Consider the following 20,468-nt stretch of genomic DNA (forward strand, 5'->3'; position numbering starts at 1 on the left):
ATCAAATTTCCAATTTCAGTACATAGATTTTTCTTAAAAACTATGTGTGGTTTAGACAAACATTTCTGTTTTAATAATGTAAAATAGTAATAGGGTCATCGATTTCGTTCACTCTGTACGTTCGTCAGTCGGTCTGTCGGTCCACGTGGCTTGTAACAGCAATTTTTCATAGTTTGCTGGGTGGACATTGATAAATTGACAGTTGTAGTACTAACTACCCTATAGCTAGGATGTTACATAATGGAACATAATCTCGATCGTACATGTTAAGGAGAAGATAATCAAACTTACTTGCTATGATATTGCTAGTCTGTGGTAAAAAAAAATCGGATGATGGGGGTAATTATCCTTGTGAGTTCACGTCTACATTTGTAGTGTATATCTTGTCAGAGTTCATTTGTAATTATCAAATCTATTGGTTTTGTAGAACAATTAACATAAGTGCATTTATTTCAGTAAAACGCCTTTTACTACTTTTCAATTCAATCTAATTGCATCTATACCGTGTCGTTGACACAACAGAGATGAGCGACCTCTATATACTTACTGTCAGAATCAAGTAGAATTTGTTCATCCTAAGAGACTTGTTTATGAATAAGTAATTAAAAGTAATAAAACGGTAATTAGCAAAAAGAACTTTATGTACCAGTAATGGAATTGTGATTTTTCTTTATGAAACATTCTTCTTGATATTGATATAATTTATTTTTGTATGATGCAGTACTTGATAATCATTTTCTCTAAGATTGTTATCAGTAAGTGAAGATTCTTTAAATTTACTTGCAGGCTTTTAAATGACAAAGATACCGGTTAATGATGATTCGTAATGGACGATTATACAAAATTTCTAGAATAATATACATACAGTATTACATAGTAGAAGCTGTCCTTTTCTTGTCAGCGTTCAGTGGTAAGTTGCATTTTGTTTATTTTGTAAAAGAATGACTGTTACTGTGAAAAACGGTGTTAAGTTGAAATTTGATTTTAGTGACAGGGTCGACAGCAAAACTTGTAAACCTAACCCTAAATTAAAAATGGTTTCCTAAACATTGGACTTGAAACAAATCAATGCTTGAGGAGAGCTACAAAAGGAATAACGTGGTCAATATTGATAAATTGGTGGATACTTGTTTTTATCGTGACAATATAAATATTCCAAAAAAATTGTCACTGGAATTTTAGTCGTTTAATTTCCTCCATTTAATGAAAGAATAAAACAAAATGTAATAGAAATTACTATAAATTTTCCTACTGTTATTTTGGTTGGATACTTATTTTTATCGTGTCGAAATTAATGAAAAAATATATGTCACTGGATGTTTAGTAATTTTCTTCATTCTATAAAGGCCGATCTCCGTGAATTGATCATGCTTCAAATATCTGTCCCTGGACCTTACACGCATTCAACATGCAACCATTGCAATCAATTAACCGATCTTTTTCCAGTTCTTGGAAATGGAAGAATAGTAATAAAGGAAAAATTACCATTCATGTTACAATAATAATTCTTTCACTGTGTAGACTTTCCTTTTTTCACACAGGGCGATTAAGAGTTTACCATAATGTATTCCTGTCTACAATTGTACACTGTATTCATAATTGGTATAATAAAATGTTTCTTTCTTATCACAACGATAAAACTCCTTTGAAACTACACGCCATTTTCGAGTTGGAGGGCAGATAAACATCGAATAAAATTTTGCATCACCTCCCCCCACCCCTTTCAAGAGTTTTTGGGGAGAAAAAAATATTCTATAACACGTAAATGGCTATCGAGCCTGAATCCCACGGCAACAAACATTTAAATGTACCTGTATCTGACATACAAATCCAACTGACATCTTTTGTATGTGTTAATTTTCTGGAAATCAGATATAGTATCATTCCACTATTTGATTGACATATTGAAAAGTACAGTAAAGTTTTATTGGTCAGCATTTAACCTTTGACGTGTGGCATAGCCCATTAATGTTACAAATCATATATAGCCACGCCTTACTCATTAACATATTTAATCCACTCAAAGCTACGCTTTTCGTGAAATACATACGTTAATTCGTAAAAGGCGTGCTATATATATAACTTATCGATCAAAATAGAAATGATTTATGCCATCCCGTTATTTATCTTCAAATTAACCATGGGAAGGCATGATATTTTCACCAATTTTATCTTTCGTTCCAATACGCTCTACCATAAGTAAATTTTCAGGAAATAATGGCCACCAAATATTGAAATATCCAATTATAACCACAGGTTGACATAAATCATTTCTTCATATACATCCTTTGCTGACATAATTATGTAATAGACCTATGGAAAGAAATATATTTAATTGAGTAGTTTTTGTAATTGGGAATACATTATATACATTAATGGTTAACGACTGTATGTCTTTAAAGGATTTATCGACAACGCAAATTATAGATACATGTATATCACATAACTTATTGTGGCGATTACAGAAGATTGTCAGGAAGGAGCTCAGTGGCGGATCCAGAACTTTTCATAAAGGGGGGGGGGGGGGGGGGGGGGCGCTGACTGACCTAAGGCGGGGGCCCGCTCCAGTCATGCTTCAGTGATTCCCTATATAATCAACCAAACTTTTCCCACGAAAAGGGGGGGGGGGGGGGCCCAGGGCCCCCCTGGATCCGCCCATGGAGCTACACAAAAGTGGACATAGTTTCTATTTCCAATCTGTATTCCCAAGAAACTAGTCCATCATACATTGAATCACAATTTTTGACTCTTTGTACGTTTTTTCTAAAAGTCTTCAAAGCTTTGCTATTCTTTGTTATGAATATTATTTCTTTATGAAAGGCACTTTACTACAAGACTTTTCCTAACACCCAACTGATATTATTAATACCGGATTGAAAGTTTGTTACTCTTTCACTCTAAAGGATGGAGTATATATGTTTACCTCTGTCGGTCCGTAACTCATAAATTTCTTGTCGCAATTTCTCAGCAACTACAAGTCATAACGTGTTGGTATATCCCACTAAGCTTCATCTGTTTATGCCATACCACGTGTTACGTTTTCAGTCCCTTTGATTCTTTTCGTCCTGTTTATCTAATATACAAGGTTGCAGTCTTGTAATTGACTGCTTCATAGGCTTACATGCTAAACAGCTGATCTTTGAAGATAAAAAAAATTAAAAATGCTACATAGAAAATTTTTTTCATGTTCATATCATGTATGTACTAATGTGAAATTGTGATTTAATTGAAAAAAAAGTGGGTCATACCACGAAGAATAATAAGTTATGTAACCCTGAAGTCAAAACTATTTTTTTCTACTTTCTGTTTGCTGTTTTTACTAGGCCGCACCACTTCCAGTAAACATGATATCCTTCCACTTTCCTGGATTGATATCCCCAAAAAGATGGAAATTTTTTTTTAAATCTATATATATGTTTCAATTCAGTATAAACTTTTAATCAAACAGAAAAAATTGAGTCCAGAAAAAAAATTCAGAAAAAAATGGACTATTTTATTTCCCTCCATGATTTGACTGGAGTTGTTATACAAGACTGGTACCTATATAGATACATCTTTAGCCGAACAGATTTATCCTTTTAACATAATTTAATTCATTGTATGCTGGTTCATATTCTGGACGCCAGTCTTTGCTCCTTTCTAATATAATTCACAAACAAAAAACAAATATGAAGCTTAGAAATGGAAAAAATATTAAATACTAAACTCGTTCAAAGGGTATCTACACGTCTCAATCTTCAAAATCGCTTATCTAAAAATACTACCATCGCTAACATTTTTAACAATAAAAATCGTGGTTACCCTTCTATCGATAAGTGTCATGCCAAAAAATGACTTACATGTCCCCGTCTTTCCACCAACAATACGGTAAGGTCCACGTTTAATGGTCGCACATTTTCTTTAAATTTTGAAACTGATATAACTTGAAAAACAAACAGTATAATTTATTTACTCACATGAAACAAACCGGGATGCGGTATTCAGTACGTAGGTGAAACTGGACGATATTTATCTAAACGCACTCAAGAACATCTGTATCGTTTTAAAAGACCCAATAAATTCAAAAGTATCATTTATCAACACCTTAAGAAGCACAATCATCCTATTAAATATTTAGCAGTTCAACCTTTAGAAGTAGTAAATAAGCAGCCTGGTGAATCTCATTCAAAGTTTGTACGATCGCGGAAAATAATTGAATTAAATTGGATTAAAAAATTACAGACAGTCTACCCTCTCGGTCTTAATGATAATATCATGGGAATTGGTAATATATCAAGAACCGATTCTGTTAACATTTTGGATATAGTTTCTAAAACTGTTCGTAAAAACCGTTCTCATGGTCGTAGAAAAAATCGCAATCAAAGAAAATTTCGGACCAATCATACCAATATTTCGGACCTAATTTCTATTTCAAAAAACAACGGCAGACATTATCTGTTAACAAAGCTCTGTTCATTACCGGTTAATAAGTTAAATAAAATTTTAGAGGATTGCAACACAATTTCATATAGCAGTCCTAAGTATGAAATCGTTCAAATTATAATGGCATATTGTTATTCTAAACTGTTTCCCAAAATTGATCGCCCTGAAGATCATAAAAAACAGTTTATTAAAATAAAGTATGTCAATAAAGGTTTTGATTTTGTAAATATTGTCGGTATTTTTAACGACCATTCTGTTAAAGAACAAATTCCGGGATATTTTGATAATACTGAGCTCCCTCTTATTTGTTATATTTACAAGAAATCTACCCGGAAATTTGTGTTTAATTATAGCCAATTGTGTAAAGATGTTAATATCAGTGAAAATACACCTACTTCATGTAATTGCAGTAATTCCGAATACATTTATGGACCCATTTCCCATGTTATAACAGGAGATCTTAACATCGTTCAAGACCGAGAGTTAAAATCATTCCTCAGTAAAGGACCTAAATATCGTCCCCCGTCAATTATTAATTGGAATGAGTGTCGTAATATCATCCACGACTCACTCCATACTTACTGTTTGAAATGGATAAAACGGGAAAAAGCTGACAAAAAATCTTTGGACTCTTTTTTTAAATCAGTAATGAACATAGTTGATATACGTATTCGACATTTTAAAGAACATTTTACTCTTAACAATAACCACAATAAACCTATTTCTCGTATCAAACATAAACTAAAAGAACTAGCCAAGGAATTTGTTTTTGTCCCGGCCGATAAAGCTGCTAATAATATTATTATTGTTTGACGTAAATTTTACATTGAGGTTCTGAAAAAAGAAATCACCAATTCACCAACATTCCAACTGACTCCATTTTCAGAAAACGACATCTGTAACAAACATAAACTTTTAGCTTCCGCTCTACAAGCAGAACCAAATACAATGAAAGTCCCAACTATGTATTGGCTTCCAAAGCTACACAAAACACCTTACAAATATAGATTCATTTCGTCTTCAAGCCATTGTTCCACTACTAAATTGTCTATTCTTCTTACCAGTACACTTGGTACAATCAAAAACCTGATAATAAATTGTTCAAATAAGGACTTCGAAAATAGTGGAATTAATTACTTTTGGAGTGTCAAGAACTCGTTTGGAAGTACTTGATAAATTGCATGCATATATTGGTGATTTTGAATCTGTTCAAAGTTTTGATTTTTCTACCCTATATACCACATTGCCTCACATTCTCATTAAGAAAAAATTCACACACCTAATTAAATGGGCATTTAAAAAGTCAGAATGTGAATATATATGTTCAAACTCTTTTAGGACATTTTTTAGTAGCAATAAACCAAAAAACTATGTCAATTGGACATGCTTTGATACTATATATGCCCTTGAATTTTTACTAGATAACATTTTTGTTCGCTTTGGAGATTCCGTATATCGTCAGGTTATCGGAATTCCAATGGGGAATAACTGTGCACCGCTTATTGCTATGAGTTACAATTTATGACAAAAATCAGCAAAGACCCATCGAAACAACATCTGATACACAAATTTAATAATACTTTTAGATATTTGGATGATATTTTGGCTCTCAATAATGACGACTTCAGTATGTATACTAAAGAAATTTATCCTGTTGAACTTACTTTAAATAAAGCTAATACTAACAATGACCACTGCCCTTTCATCGATCTTGATATCTATATCATTAACGGAAAGCTTAATACTAAAATATATGATAAAAGAGATGATTTTTCATTTCCTATCGTTAATTATCCATTTTTAGATGGTGACGTTCCCTTGTCACCATCTTACGGTGTTTATATATCTCAACTTGTACGATTCGCTCGTGTATGTAACAATGTTTTAGATTTTAACGAGAGAAATTTATGTATTACTGAAAAAATTATTACACCAGGGTTTTCGATATCACAAACTAGTCAAAACATTTACTAAATTTTATCATCGGTATAAGGACATCATTCGTAAATATAGCTCAACATGCAGACTTCTTATACGCTCAGGTATTTCACATCCAATTTTTTATGGAAATATTCTTTATAAAGCACAAAAATGTCAGTATTCACCTCTGAAGCTAACAAAATCTTTAAATAGACTTATTAAGAAGGGATATAGTTACGATACTGTTGTCAGGTCATTAAAGATTGCATATTTTGGCGTTAATATTGATTCACTTATAGGGTCTTTGCATCGGCACTAAACACATTTATTTAAAAACCAGTTGTTGGCATGACACGGGTTATGTTCTTCTCATATATGTTATGATGGTATGATACTAAACCCCTAAAGGGAAGGATTGTGCCTGATATTCATATGATGAAGACATAATCTTTCAATCAGTTTAATTGAAGTCTGGAGCTGGCATGTCAGTTAACTGCTAGTAGTCTGTTGTTATTTATGTATTATTGTCATTTTGTTTATTTTCTTTGGTTACATCTTCTGACGTCAGACTCGGACTTCTCTTGAACTGAATTTAAATGTGCGTATTGTTATGCGTTTACTTTTCTACATTGGCTAGAGGTATAGGGGGAGGGTTGAGATCTCATAAACATGTTTAACCCCGCCGCATTTTTGCGCCTGTCCCAAGTCAGGAGCCTCTAGCCTTTGTTAGTCTTGTATTATTTTTAATTTTAGTTTCTTGTGTACAATTTGGAGTTTAGTATTGCGTTCATTATCACTGAACTAGTATATATATTTGTTTAGGGGCCAGCTGAAGGACGCCTCTGGGTGCGGGAATTTCTCGCTGCATTGAAGACCTGTTGGTGACCTTCTGCTGTTGTCTGTTCTATGGTCGGGTTGTTGTCTCTTTGACACATTCCCCATTTCCATTCTCAATTTTATACTAGTAGTTAGACTGTCATGGACATCTATGAAATCTTATCTAGTTAGCATTTACAAGTCATAGCTTATTGATATATAACACTGAGCTTCACATGCTTCATATAATTATGCTATACAGTGGGACATATACTTCCTTTTCATCGACGACTTATATTTTTGAAATGTAATGCACGCATATGCAATTTTCGTAACATTCTTCTCAGCAAGTCATGATAGCTTTTTGATACTAGTATATAAATACAAGATTCATTTTTCGATACCATGTGACCTGTTTTCACTGCCTTCGATGTTTTACTTCCTGATTGCAGAAAACTTATACTTTGAGCGTGGGAACACCGTTCCTGATTTGTAAAATCTTAACAAAATATTTGCATAGAAACTTGGCACTGTTGACAAATATGTAAAGGATGACAAGTTTATGACATCACTGTTTTACTATTATTAGTACCTATTTTTGTTCCTCCTTGATTTCAGGTTACATTTTGATATCTAGATTTCAATTACATGCAGGCGTCATGGAGATTTATTATTTTATGGACGAGTTATTGTTTTAATAATATGCTCACTCTTCTACAGTAAAACCTGTGAAATAAAAACATTCCGACGAAACAGGTCTAATTGAAGCTCTAATCAAAAGATAAGGAGATGCGGTATGATTGTCACATTTTACATCAGTAACATTTTGGGTGCAGCAAGTATACTAAATCTTAATTTTCTTTTTATTATGACTCTATAGAACATGTAGTGTCTGTGTGAATGATTTCTGTGTAGAAAGCGTTTAAAGACTCCTCGATAAAGTTGAATATATCACGAGTTTTTTTGCAATCCACATCTTATGAAATATTTTACCGGGCACATGAGGGTCTGGATCGGGTTTACAGAATAGAGAAAAATGGACCGATACTACAGAAAATGGGCCAAAAACATAAAGGAAAGAGAATAATGGGTGTTAGAATGTAAAGAGTAGGAAATAATGGGCAAAAAATATAAAGAATAAAGAAATTATGCTTAAAGAATAAAAGAATACAGAATTGAGGGACCCCCATCCCCCTCCCCAATCCAGACCTTCGCACATTGGTTCACGATGCTATTGGTTCGTATATGAATAAGGATACTACTACTACTACTACTACTAATAATAATAATAATCATGACCTTATTATGAGAAGGTGACTCAATTAGCATTCACTTATCTACCTTCAGGCCCTCACAAAAAACATACAGAACAAGTATTACAAATATTACAACTTTTTTAACATATGATTCAACTGTCAAGCTAAAAGATTGTCTGTATAACAAGAAAAACAAATTTATACATGATACACAAACATTGAAAAGACAAGATAGAGTTAGAGATTTGTTACATATCATTTATAGTTTAAAAACAACCAACACATATTCTTTTAAAAGTACCAAGATTTTCACATAGTTTTATTTCATTTTGGTAGTTTTTTTTCTAAAGTATTGAGGAAGCTATTTTTTCATCGAATTTGTATTAAGCCTTGCTACAGCTAGATTATTATTTGCAGAAGATCTTAAATTTCTGCTGTGTAGGTTTATAATTTGACAACATAGTTCTTTACGGTAATTAGGTGCTTTATTATTGAGAATTTTATGAACAAGAATCAATTTATGATAAGAAATCCTGGATTTTAAATTAAACCATTTTAGCTCTTTAAATAATCTCATAGTAGGTGTTAATATTGGTACATCCAGTATAATCGTGGCAGATCTTTTCTTTACAATTTCTCCATATTGAGAAACTTTTGTATTGTGCAAACACGTCAATCGAGCCTTCTGGATATGAGTACATGTTAAATTTGCTTTTGACTGCAACATTGCCGATTTTTGTAACTTTTGAGTCGTAGAGTTCATATACATGTCACCTACATCTGTATGTCATTAAGGTGTAATGATTTCTGATTGATGCCAGTTGAACATGGAAATAGGAATGAAAATAAATGAATATCTTTGTCATTAACTTAATATTAGTTATAGCTGACTTAACTAGTTAGTGGAAATACATTAAGCATATTGTTGTTCGATGTGTATTGGCTTTTAAACTTGAATTATATCCATCAAGTAGAATTATCGTGGTGTGTCATGAAAGGTCATGGCAGGTAGAAGAGAAAATAAACAGTTATTAATTCAATCAACTCGTATTTGATTGTGCATTTCCTTTTTGACTGTACACGCAGAAATGCTTTAATTGAACGTGTATACGTCGATTAAATACAGATAATAAACAAATTCAAAATGTAAAAAAAAAAAAATCTAATATGATATCTAATTTTTTAGTGTTTAATTATTCTTTTTCGAGACATTATAGCACAAATGGTTTATTGATTCTTTATCAACATATTTTGTTTATATATTCCATATGTTAATGTTTAAGAAACCTCTGCAGTGTCTACCATTAGATTTTATAGAATTGTCCGCTCTGCTTCCAGCTTTGATGAGGTAATTCTGTTGACGTTTGAACAGATTTAGCTACTGTCGATTGCTTGGGAGAAAAATAATAAACTAGAACCAATATATAACATTTATGTTCTGTATTTTGACATTTTCATCACCATTTACGACGGCACATGTAGGTTTCGTCCATTAATAAACCGTATTAGAAACAAGCGCGTATTACTATTTTAAACTATTGTTACTTCAATTCATCGACATAACGCTTTATACAGAAACACACTTGATGGTTAATATTCCTTATCAACTTCACAAATAATACATGATAGTCTTAAAGTATAGATTCTAGGTACTGATGTTGTTTATCATCTTAATTACGTGTTATAATTTTTTTTTTATTTGTCTTTGTATATTTTCAACCTTTTTTAGTCCATTTTTGGTAACATACTTTTGGCGTGGCACGGTATTTATGCATCCCGCCATTGTGTTATTGTACTATGGTCATTTTTTTGGTATTCTTGTCTTTCATATTTTCCTTATGTACTTTATCTATAGAGTGTCTTTATGCCATTTTGTTTTTCTTTGTTGAAATAGTTGTTTGTTTTTATAGTGATTAAGATTATAACAAAATGTTGACTGCTGTACCCCAATTTTTGACATTTTTTACCTGTTATATCGTGTTTGATTTGCTCACACACTGTTGTCAATATAATGTAACACTATACGACTGTTATACAAGTGAGAGGTTTACCTCGCAATAAAACCAGCTTTAATCCACCATTTTCTACATACGGCAGGAATATTACAGTTGTTTTCCATTCGTTTGATGTGTTTGAGCTTTTGATTTTGCCATTTGATAAAGGACTTTCCATTTTGAATTTATTTTATATAAATGTTCTCATTTATCTCCTTTACATGCATCCAAATATTTATTATAATTTTTGAATTTCAGCCTTATCTGTTAAAGGTTTACAAGCCAATGTCCCTTTCTTTGAACCTAGAGAAAACAACGTATCATTCTATGCTGGAGAAACTGCCACGTTACTTTGTTCTGTGACTGGGTTACAAACTCGGTTTGTAAGTATGCTTTTGTTTTTAAAGCCGTTCAGACAGAATTTATAGAAATTTTAATTTGGTATGTATTTCAACCATAACTCTATTTATATACTTTTTATCTAAAACCACTCGTGGTTTACCTCTTATTTACTTAAAAGTGTGAGTCTCGTCACGTTAATAAAACACACACACACACAAAGAACTGACATTCCAAAAAACAATACATTCTGCAAGTTGTTTGTGAAAAGAAGTCTTTTTTTTAGTATATCTTAATGTTTTACATTGTATATGTTTTGTATGTATTTTATACATTTACGTAAACTTAATTAAAAAAACACTGAGCTTTACTTCAGTAAACACTATTCATCAGTTATTGTTCAAATGCTTGTCTTATATAACAATAGTAATTTCTAAAACCTCATTTCATCAGTCCCAAGTTTTGAAAATATGTCTTCTCCTCATAGTATAGAAGTGATACAAGTGTACTGAATATATCCTACATACGGACTTGACGGACGTACAAACAAGAGAAAAGGCATTCTTTATACGGAAACCTACCACTGGGTTGAGCTATGGATGTTATCTTTATATGTTTTGTTTATAATGTTTTTCATTTATTATTGTTGAGATATGGATTTTCTATCATTTTGAAAACATCAACATCAACCCGAAAATTAATTAAGAAGAACAAAGAACTAAACACCAAAATAATATCTGCCGAACTGACAGCTCAATAGAATGTAACATTTGCTTCAGCAAATATTTCATAATCTAGTTAGCAGAGATGAAAAAGATTCAATTTAGGATGTTGCTGAATTGAACATGGTTTTAATGAAATTTTGTACACAGCGAAGACCTTGTTTAGCATTAGAGTTTGATTTGATTTGATGGACTATCAATAACGTCAGATTCAATTATGGTAAATTTGTGTCATCGCTTAACTTACTTTAATTGTAAGTTATAGTTATATGTCCCTTTAATCCGTCAATATTTAGTTATCATTAGGTATTAAAAATTGATCATAACTACCGTCATTTCTACTTGATATGTTGTGGTTGCCACATACGAAGAAATACTTTCTGTCACAAACTAAAAGAAATAAATGTGTAAAAATAATGCAATCAAACTTAAATATCTCGTTTTATTACCACTTATTCCTGCTTTGAAGTCAAATTTAATTTGAGTGTTTCTCTCAAACACGAACGTCTTGACACCAGTACTCAATCTGTTTTATCTTCTAACTTATTACTCTTAATGCCATTCGTCAATTATTTTATGCTCTGATCAAGCTATAAATTGAAAAATGTGCATGAAAATGTTGTTATACAAGGGAATATACATTAGTAATTAATCCTTGTTATACAAAAATATAATTTAAGAGCTGTTAGTTGCATACAATCAATCACGTTCACTTCAATTTATCAGCATTTACTATGTGTGTATTTATATAGGTGGTTTCATGGATATCCTGTTTCCTTCTGTTTTTATCCCAAGAATTAACAGGGGTATAGAAATATCGTCATCTGAACTTCTACAATTCGACAGTAAAACTCATATGAAATAGGGACTTTTGTTCGGCTCCTCACACATTTTCTTTCATTGTGTATTGTATTTCTAAACTTGACGTCAATAATTATGAAATTCTCTGTAACTCACAAGATTTGCTCGTCTGATTCATTTGAAAGCTCACTTCCCTTTAACAAAAATATTTCCAGGTTGCATGCATACATGTATGTGTAACAAGTATGTTTAAAGTTCTCAAATAAATGTGGGTGTGTGTGAAAGGAATGGGTTCAAGATACACGCATATATATGAATGAGTAGCACGACTGTTTCTAGGTAACAAGAATCCAATGGTCTTGTATCAGCGTACTAGCCTCGAGTGCAGAATGTCATGGGTTCCATCCCCTGCCTGGTCAAACCAAAGACTTGTAAATTTGTATTTCATATCCAGAAATCAACGCCACTTTGCTTATTTGAATATTATACTAAAGAAATCGGATAAGGGTCACGGAAATTATATTGAAATGATAGGGAATTTAGAAAAAATGTCTGTTTTAACTTTGATTTAAGTGATAGACAGGTTGCCGGGGCAGAAAATAAATATACACAACAATATACACCATTTAAACGAAATATAATGACTGGCGTTGCAAAAATCAAGGTTCCTGAGCTATTTTAAAAATCGAAGCGAGAGGCTTTTAACATTGCAGTATAAAATACAGGCTAAAATGGCTGTAACGTCAAATTTGCAAACTTCGTGTTGAAAATTGGCTAACAAGGTCATTAGAAATACAGGTTGCCGGGGTGAAACTTGAAACTTGAATGTCCAAAGAATAAGCAAGTCCAAACCTTGTATGTGTAGTCGTTGTACTCTAGGTTCCCACGTAAAGTTAAAATGCCTCTATTTCAAGAAGAATAAACTCACGAAAACACGAAAAATTCACTAAATTCGCGTTCATTGTTTTGATTTTGACCGCCTGACAACTTTACAGAAATATCAGAGTGATTATAAACAAGGACTCTGTGACGGGCAACTTATAATATCCGTGTTTAAAGATTTTAATGATATCAAGCCAGTCCAGTTCAAACTATTATCACGTGGTACAATTCTCATTTACATATTATGAATATTAATTAGCAAAAGTACTACTAATTTCTGGCTATGTGCTGCTTCTCTACTAAGCACGTGGCATTTTGGATTAAGAACAAAAACTGGTCGACTCGGATTTCTAATAATGTGTCCGATTAGGTGACATGTCTTCCTGCGGACTATTACCTTGTGAATTGCGAATCCAATCAATCCAGGTTACATACATATGTATTTACATAAGTTTCCATGTACAGAACTTCTCCTTTGGTCGTTGATGGATAATTGTCTCATTGCGGAATATATCACATCTCCATATTTGTACATGTATGTGTTATACAAATTGTCTCAAGTTCCAAACATATATACATACGTTTTATATGCAAAAAGTGTAACAAAAATACCGAACTTCAAGATAAATTCAAAAAGGGGAAGTCCATAAAAACTGACAAAGTCAAACGTTATCAACCAACGGTACGAATGTAAAACAACCGTCATTTTTCGGCATTTCAAAACAAATAGTGGGTTAAACATAGTTTTATATCTAGCTAAGGGGACGACCATTTGATATTCTGGTGGGGGGGGGGGGGGGGCAGGAGGATTTGTTTTGGATCGGTTATTTATTTTTGTAAACTAAGAGGACAGATTATCTATTTTCTGCACTATTGAAGCAAGATTTTTCATTTTCATTAAAGCAAGGGACTGATTATTTATTTTCACAACTATATTTATATATTCGAAAACATACAATTTTTAAATTATTTGTTTATTTTAAATAATTTATGTATAGTCAAGTCATTATGTACCATTTAATCAGAATTAATTATTATCCTCTGCAGAAATGAATCTCCTATATTCCCCAATGCATATACATGTATTGCATACATACACAGTATTAAAGTTTGTTTGTAACTAAGGCTCTTTTAAAAGTATTGGCAAACATGTTTTGCCGATTGGAGCGAGGCAAAATTTTTTTTTGAAGGGTTTTTGAACCGCTGAAGGCCCAAGAAGCTATAGAACAAATGATGCAAAATCATGCCTTCTGGGTGTTCCCCAGACCCTTTCTTAAACTGAAAATGCAAGTTCTGTTTTAATAATTTTATGACAATATTTTGGTCTCAAAGCAAAATCACGTTATAGATTCAGTGTAAGACTTAAGTTTCTAGGAACAACATCAAAAGACAAATATGCATGATAAAGCAAAAATGTAATTCACATAGTTAAGTCTGTGGCTGCTGTGTTTTTTTAAACTCATGATCAAGTTAATAATAAAATTACTAAATTACAAAATGAATGCAACACTAACAGAATACAGAAGGGCAATCAATGAACAAAAGACAAATAAATAAGATACATTGATCCCGAAAAGTCAGGGGCTACGTCTGAGGGAGAACAGAACTTGCTTCTTGCAAGGCACTCACGGTGAACACAATTTGATATGGAGACAAGCGTTTGGTTTTGAAATTTCCTACATGAGGCATTTGTCTCAATGTAGTTACGGCCCTGATTTAATAAAAGTGAGGTAAGTGTTCCTGAGACAATTAACCTCAAGTTAAATGAAACCAATTTTCTGACATTTCAATAGATATAAGAAGATGTGGTATGAATGCCAATGAGACAACTCTCCATCCAAGTCAAAATTTATAAAAGTAAACCATTATAGGTCACAGTAAGTATATTTAAATAATATTTATACTTTTATTATTAATTTAAAAGATATGGGAAGTGTTTCCCGATTTTTTTTTTTGGAAAAAAAGATGAATTTATGAAGAATCTGGTGCCATCTCATACTTTCGATTAGACCTGCTGAGTTATTTATTTTCAATACATTGCAAGTCAGGTAATTTATTTTCAAACTACCACAGAACAAACCATTTGTTTTTGTGATTATCAAGGCTGAGTTATTTATTTTCAAAATCCTCCTGGCCCCCCCAGAATATCAAATGGTTGTCCCCTAAACATATCACTTGTATGACAGTTGTTTATGACCCAGCAGCCAAAACTGTGTAAACATACATCACAGGCATACAACTCAACTGACTAAATACATCAAAGAAATATACAAATAAATCTAACAAAGACGCCAATTGTAATTGATAGTAAATTTGACAAAGATGCCAACAAAAAAGATTTTGTAATTGATAGTGACAAAGACGCTAGCAAAAAAGTTTTGGAGTTAATAGAACATACAGTATACAATTTCTCGATAAAATATAAATTAAGAAAAATATAAATACAAGGGTAAATATACTGAAAACAACACTGTTAAAACCTGTTGCGTCCTAATCGGACATCTGGACCCACTTGCACCAGGAATACCAAAACCAAAAAATCTGACAGCTGGATACATAAATACCGAGTCAGGTCAAAGGTCATACGACCAAAAGAAACATAGTAGCACAAAGACACATGAAGGGTAAACTGTAAAGTAAATAAAAAGAAACAGATACACACCTTCAGCACCTAGAAGCTATAACTCAAGTCCATCTTGTATTATTTGTAAAGCAGATACTGAATATCTATCTATTAGGTCTTGGTACTTTCCAGTGAAATTTTTGAGAAAAAAGATGAGACATTCTTTGACAAAACCCTGGCTCATTAATGCTTTGCTCAGACATCGATGCTTTTATAAAGTCTGAGTAGCTGCTGCAAGCTCTTGAATATCGTATGAGTTGAGCAATGTATACTATATACGCGTGTGATGTTGGTATATTGCTGCTACGGTGAGGAAAATTAATAATTTCAAAATTAAAAGCGTCTCGTTTGTTATAAATTCTGGTACTGAGACGACCGCTGTAGTCAAATTCGAGGTATATGTCAACAACTTGAATATAAGGGTTGTTTCATAGAAAACTATGGATTTTCTAGTATATTTATATTCTAAGATTGTTGTTTCACGTACACTACTCCATATTCCTTCTTTCCAAATTGACGCCTGAATGCTTTTATTAGAGAATATAAAATTATTTTTTACAAAAACTTTGCCAATAATCAGAATCATTATGATCAGTGTGTTTTGTTTGATAAAATAGATTGTTTTCACAGTAGGTAGTAGTAGACTAGGTATGAAATACACATTACTTTTTTACGTGTCGCAGTAATTTTTGTTTTGCAAAATTAATTCTTTATTTGTCCTGGATATTGCGAACTAGATTGTTTACTGTGAAACAGAATCCGAATTCTTACGCCGTGAATAATGCTGCCTCAGACGACTGGTTTTCTAATCCAATCAACAAAAGTGCCGCCTGAATTCGTGTGCGGTAATATACCATTATTAAATTTTCAACGGAAAACTCAAATTGGTGTAAAATTGATGTGTTTCCATTCCGGTGGTGGCACGTTTCTCTCAGTATGTTCTCTTTAAGTATATATTTTCTCCATGCGAACAGAAGCATGCCTCAGTGCATATTTTGGTTTGCCATCACGGATGATTCTCGAAAGGATAATTATCCGTTTTCTGTAATCATATCATGCAGAAAAGTATAATCAATGTATTTCTCAAGTGAATTTCTTATATCTTTTTTTCTGAAAGAGATAAGACGTATGTCTTTAGCAACCTTTTGCCAATATATTGATATTGGTTCTTCTAATACGTCAACTAATACCAATTAATACAATGTTTTACCTTAAGGAAATGTAATTAGGAAAAAATTGTTAAAAAAAAACTTTGACATTTATACACTATACACGTACTTCTTGAACAATTCCCTTGAAACATTTGTTTATGCAATAGTTTATTATATTGCCAAAGGTATTTAAGCCTCGAAGGGTCATTCGATGATCCCAAGATGAAACAGACAGGACCAATTACATTTTACATTATTTCCAGTCAAGAAGTCTTTAAATCTTTATTTATTTTCAGTATCACAGCTTCATTCATTCAAGTTTAAAAATCGAAAATCATTACGACGTATTTCTCAACAAAGATCCAATTTGCTTCAAGATAGTTAAAACTACTAGTTAGATGATCTTAGATAGATGTTAAAAAAATGAATATGGAGGACATTCCAAATAAAAATTCTGATCGGAATAAAAGCTAAGTACTGCCTAGCAGATAAAACATTTTCAATTTTGGAAGGCCTTCGACGCAAAATTTTACAAAACGTATAATATTTTCTAGTCTGTATCAAATATTTGATTTCAACATTAATGCATAGCCAGAAGGCGCCGTTTAACGTTTAGTTCAATTGATATTTGTTAAAAAAATAAATACCAGTTTATTATCAACGCTTTCATATTCGAATCCACTTTCCAATCTTATTCTTCAACTGAAATAAACATGAATAAAATTGTCCATATTTTCTATTTGAGATTAAATATCTTAACCTCAGCAGATACTATTTGAAAGCCAGATATATAAAACGTTTGGATACACTAAAAACTTAAAAGAACTAAACAGAACAGCCCAATGTGACTATGGATAATTCTGTCTCGGGGTTTTAAAACATCGTTAGTGGTCTAATTGCATTTTGTTTGTACATGTGGGTTACATATGAAGCAGGATCTGTTTACCTTTACGGAGACACTGAGATCACCACTGGTTTTTGATGGGGTTCGTGTTGGTCAGTTTTTTAGTTTTCTATGTTGTGTTTTGTGTACTGTTGTTTGTATTTTGGTCGTTTTTCGTTTTTTGCCACGGTATTGTCAGTTTGTTTATAGACTTATAAGTTTGAATATCCCTTTGACACCTTAAAAGTTTGCCTCTCTTTTATGAATATTTTTCATGTCATTCATCACAGTGTAAATTTGTATTTTATGTAACGTTAGGGAATCAACTGGCCAGTTTACACGTCAAAAACATCGAAAAAATATGATTTAACTTATAATTCTCCACCCAAACATCTATTATGATACTATTCTTTCAATTTCAACTTCTTTGGAACTCAGGATTCCATTTATGTGTATCATCTATGAATACTTTACAGTGATGTTTCCATAGGTTACGAAAGCAGTTTCAGCATAACGGTCTATTGAATTGTCAACCAAGCAAACACAAAAATCTAACGGTCCAATCACATTCTCGTAATAGCAAAAAGTCCAATCAAATACAAAGTTGTAGCGCATTGAAAACCGAAAATGCTGAAATAGTATACAAAACACGGCAAAGGCAATCTATACTTGGAGGTAGAAAAATATAAGTGTTTTTAATATTTCAACATGTTATAACAGTAAGACAATGAACTTATCAATGATATTTCTACTACTTGGCTGGTCATAATAAAATAGACCAAATGCTTTTCGATTAGTTTTTGCTTTATAATATATCCCCATGCAACTCAGCGGAAGGGGATATCAAAAAGTCAACACTTTGTTATCAAACATATTTAGGGTCTGGATCAGTTTTAACCTCCATTGAAATCTATCAGAAGAACTATAATAGAGCAGTCTATAGAACAGTTGTCTTCACACTTTTCAAACAGTTTTTGTTAGAACAGGTTCTACCCTAGAACATATTTTGACAGTTCTAACCTTAAAACAGTTTTAGACAGTTATTATATAGAACAGATTCTGATAGATCTATCCTAGAACAGTTATGGATATTTCTACCCAAGAACAGATCCTAAGAGTTATATATGTAGTTTTGGACAGACAAATCTATTAAGATAATTATTATATATATATTCAACTGATCTATTCATCTGGTTTATTTGTTTAATCTTTTTAATTTTCATTTGTTTATTTATTTCATTTTCTTATCTTATCTATTTATTCATTTATTCGGTTTTTTCTTTCATTGTCTTATTAATATAATTTCTAACAGAATATTCTGGGTTACATCTTTGTTACTTTTCATGATTAATTATTTGGAACTATTCAATTTAAATTGCTATTATTTGTAATCTTAGTTTTTCATCCTACCCATTATTATTATCGCGTAACTAAATTTAAGTAATAATATTAAATCACATATATATTTCCCGTGAAATTGATATTGCGACTGTGTAATCCAAATATTTTAGCTGTAATAAACATCCACAAAGTGCTCATCACACTGTATCATTGTCTCTCTAAAGAAAACATATGACTAGTACTTTTTATAATTATTTAAGGAATGACTGTAATATTTTTTCTGTCTATGAAGAAATAACATAAAAAATGTGGTGCACACTGAATAACCGGCGTAGCAGGTTATTTAAAAGTGTGCACCACATTTTTTATGTTATTTCGAATAGAAAGAAAAAATATTAAAGTCATTCCTTATAATTTAATTCTAAAAGGGAATAAATAATGATAAAAACGTTGACGACGTCGCGGTCACATGACAAAATTGTGTCTATGAGCTGATAGACAAAACGCTTTCAGCCAATCAGAAGACGCGTTACATCCACAATTAAATTATAACGGAAATATCAGCAGTTTATTTCCTCACTGCTTCAGTTTTATTAAATGCAAATAAACATATTGTTTATTAATAATTCATTTGATACATATGGAGACAAACAGAAATAAAACATACATCCACGACTGCAATTGTTTTACCATCTAGTCCATTTTGTCTTAAATATGACTACCAGATATAATCAAGGTAACTGCCCCTGGTCTCAATCACGACCAGACAGTTGCTCTAACATACGCCGTTTAGAACTGCCTATCCTTGAACTTATTCAACATTTCTACCCTAGAACAGATTTGGACAGGTCAGTCTTAGAACTGATTCTGACAGTTCTACATAAGATCAGTTTTGAGCAGTTCTAATAAAGCACAGATTCTGACACTTCTACCCTAGGAATAGTTTAGAACAGATCTATGACAAATTATTCTGCTAGTTCTATGGAGAGGTTAGAACGGATCTGTAGTTCATCTCTGAAAGGTCTTGAAAGGCGCCAATCAGTAAGCACTTTGAGTAAAGGATGTTGAATGTCACAATTATGGTAGAGATACCAGTAAATTAGAACTTTACTTATGCATTTAGTTGACATTTAACTTTTTGATTTTCATGTTTGAACCACTGCTTTTTACGTTTACTGCTTATTTTTACATTTATAACTTAAATAAATTATATATCTGTTCAGCTATCCCAACAATATGACACAAAATAATCGTTTATCCAATGTTACCCACCATTTTTTCTTAAAATGTCCTGTACCAAGTCAGGAATATGGCAATT

General features: G+C 32.1%; 1 protein-coding gene across 5 annotated transcripts in view; it reads left to right on the forward strand.

Annotated features, from left to right (window-relative positions):
- Positions 1-20,468, forward strand: part of LOC127733981 (tyrosine-protein phosphatase non-receptor type substrate 1-like) — a 72,109-nt gene that overhangs the window by 38,315 nt on the left and 13,326 nt on the right. For all 5 annotated transcript variants that reach the window (XM_052243469.1, XM_052243468.1, XM_052243472.1 and 2 more), the window contains exons 2-3: positions 787-910; positions 10,667-10,791. In XM_052243469.1, the coding sequence (XP_052099429.1) occupies positions 814-910; positions 10,667-10,791 (222 nt within the window). In that variant the 5' untranslated portion in view covers positions 787-813. The remainder of the gene's footprint in view (positions 1-786; positions 911-10,666; positions 10,792-20,468) is intronic.

Source organism: Mytilus californianus, unplaced genomic scaffold (assembly GCF_021869535.1).
Source record: "Mytilus californianus isolate M0D057914Y unplaced genomic scaffold, xbMytCali1.0.p SCAF_3, whole genome shotgun sequence".
Classification (NCBI taxonomy): domain Eukaryota; kingdom Metazoa; phylum Mollusca; class Bivalvia; order Mytilida; family Mytilidae; genus Mytilus; species Mytilus californianus.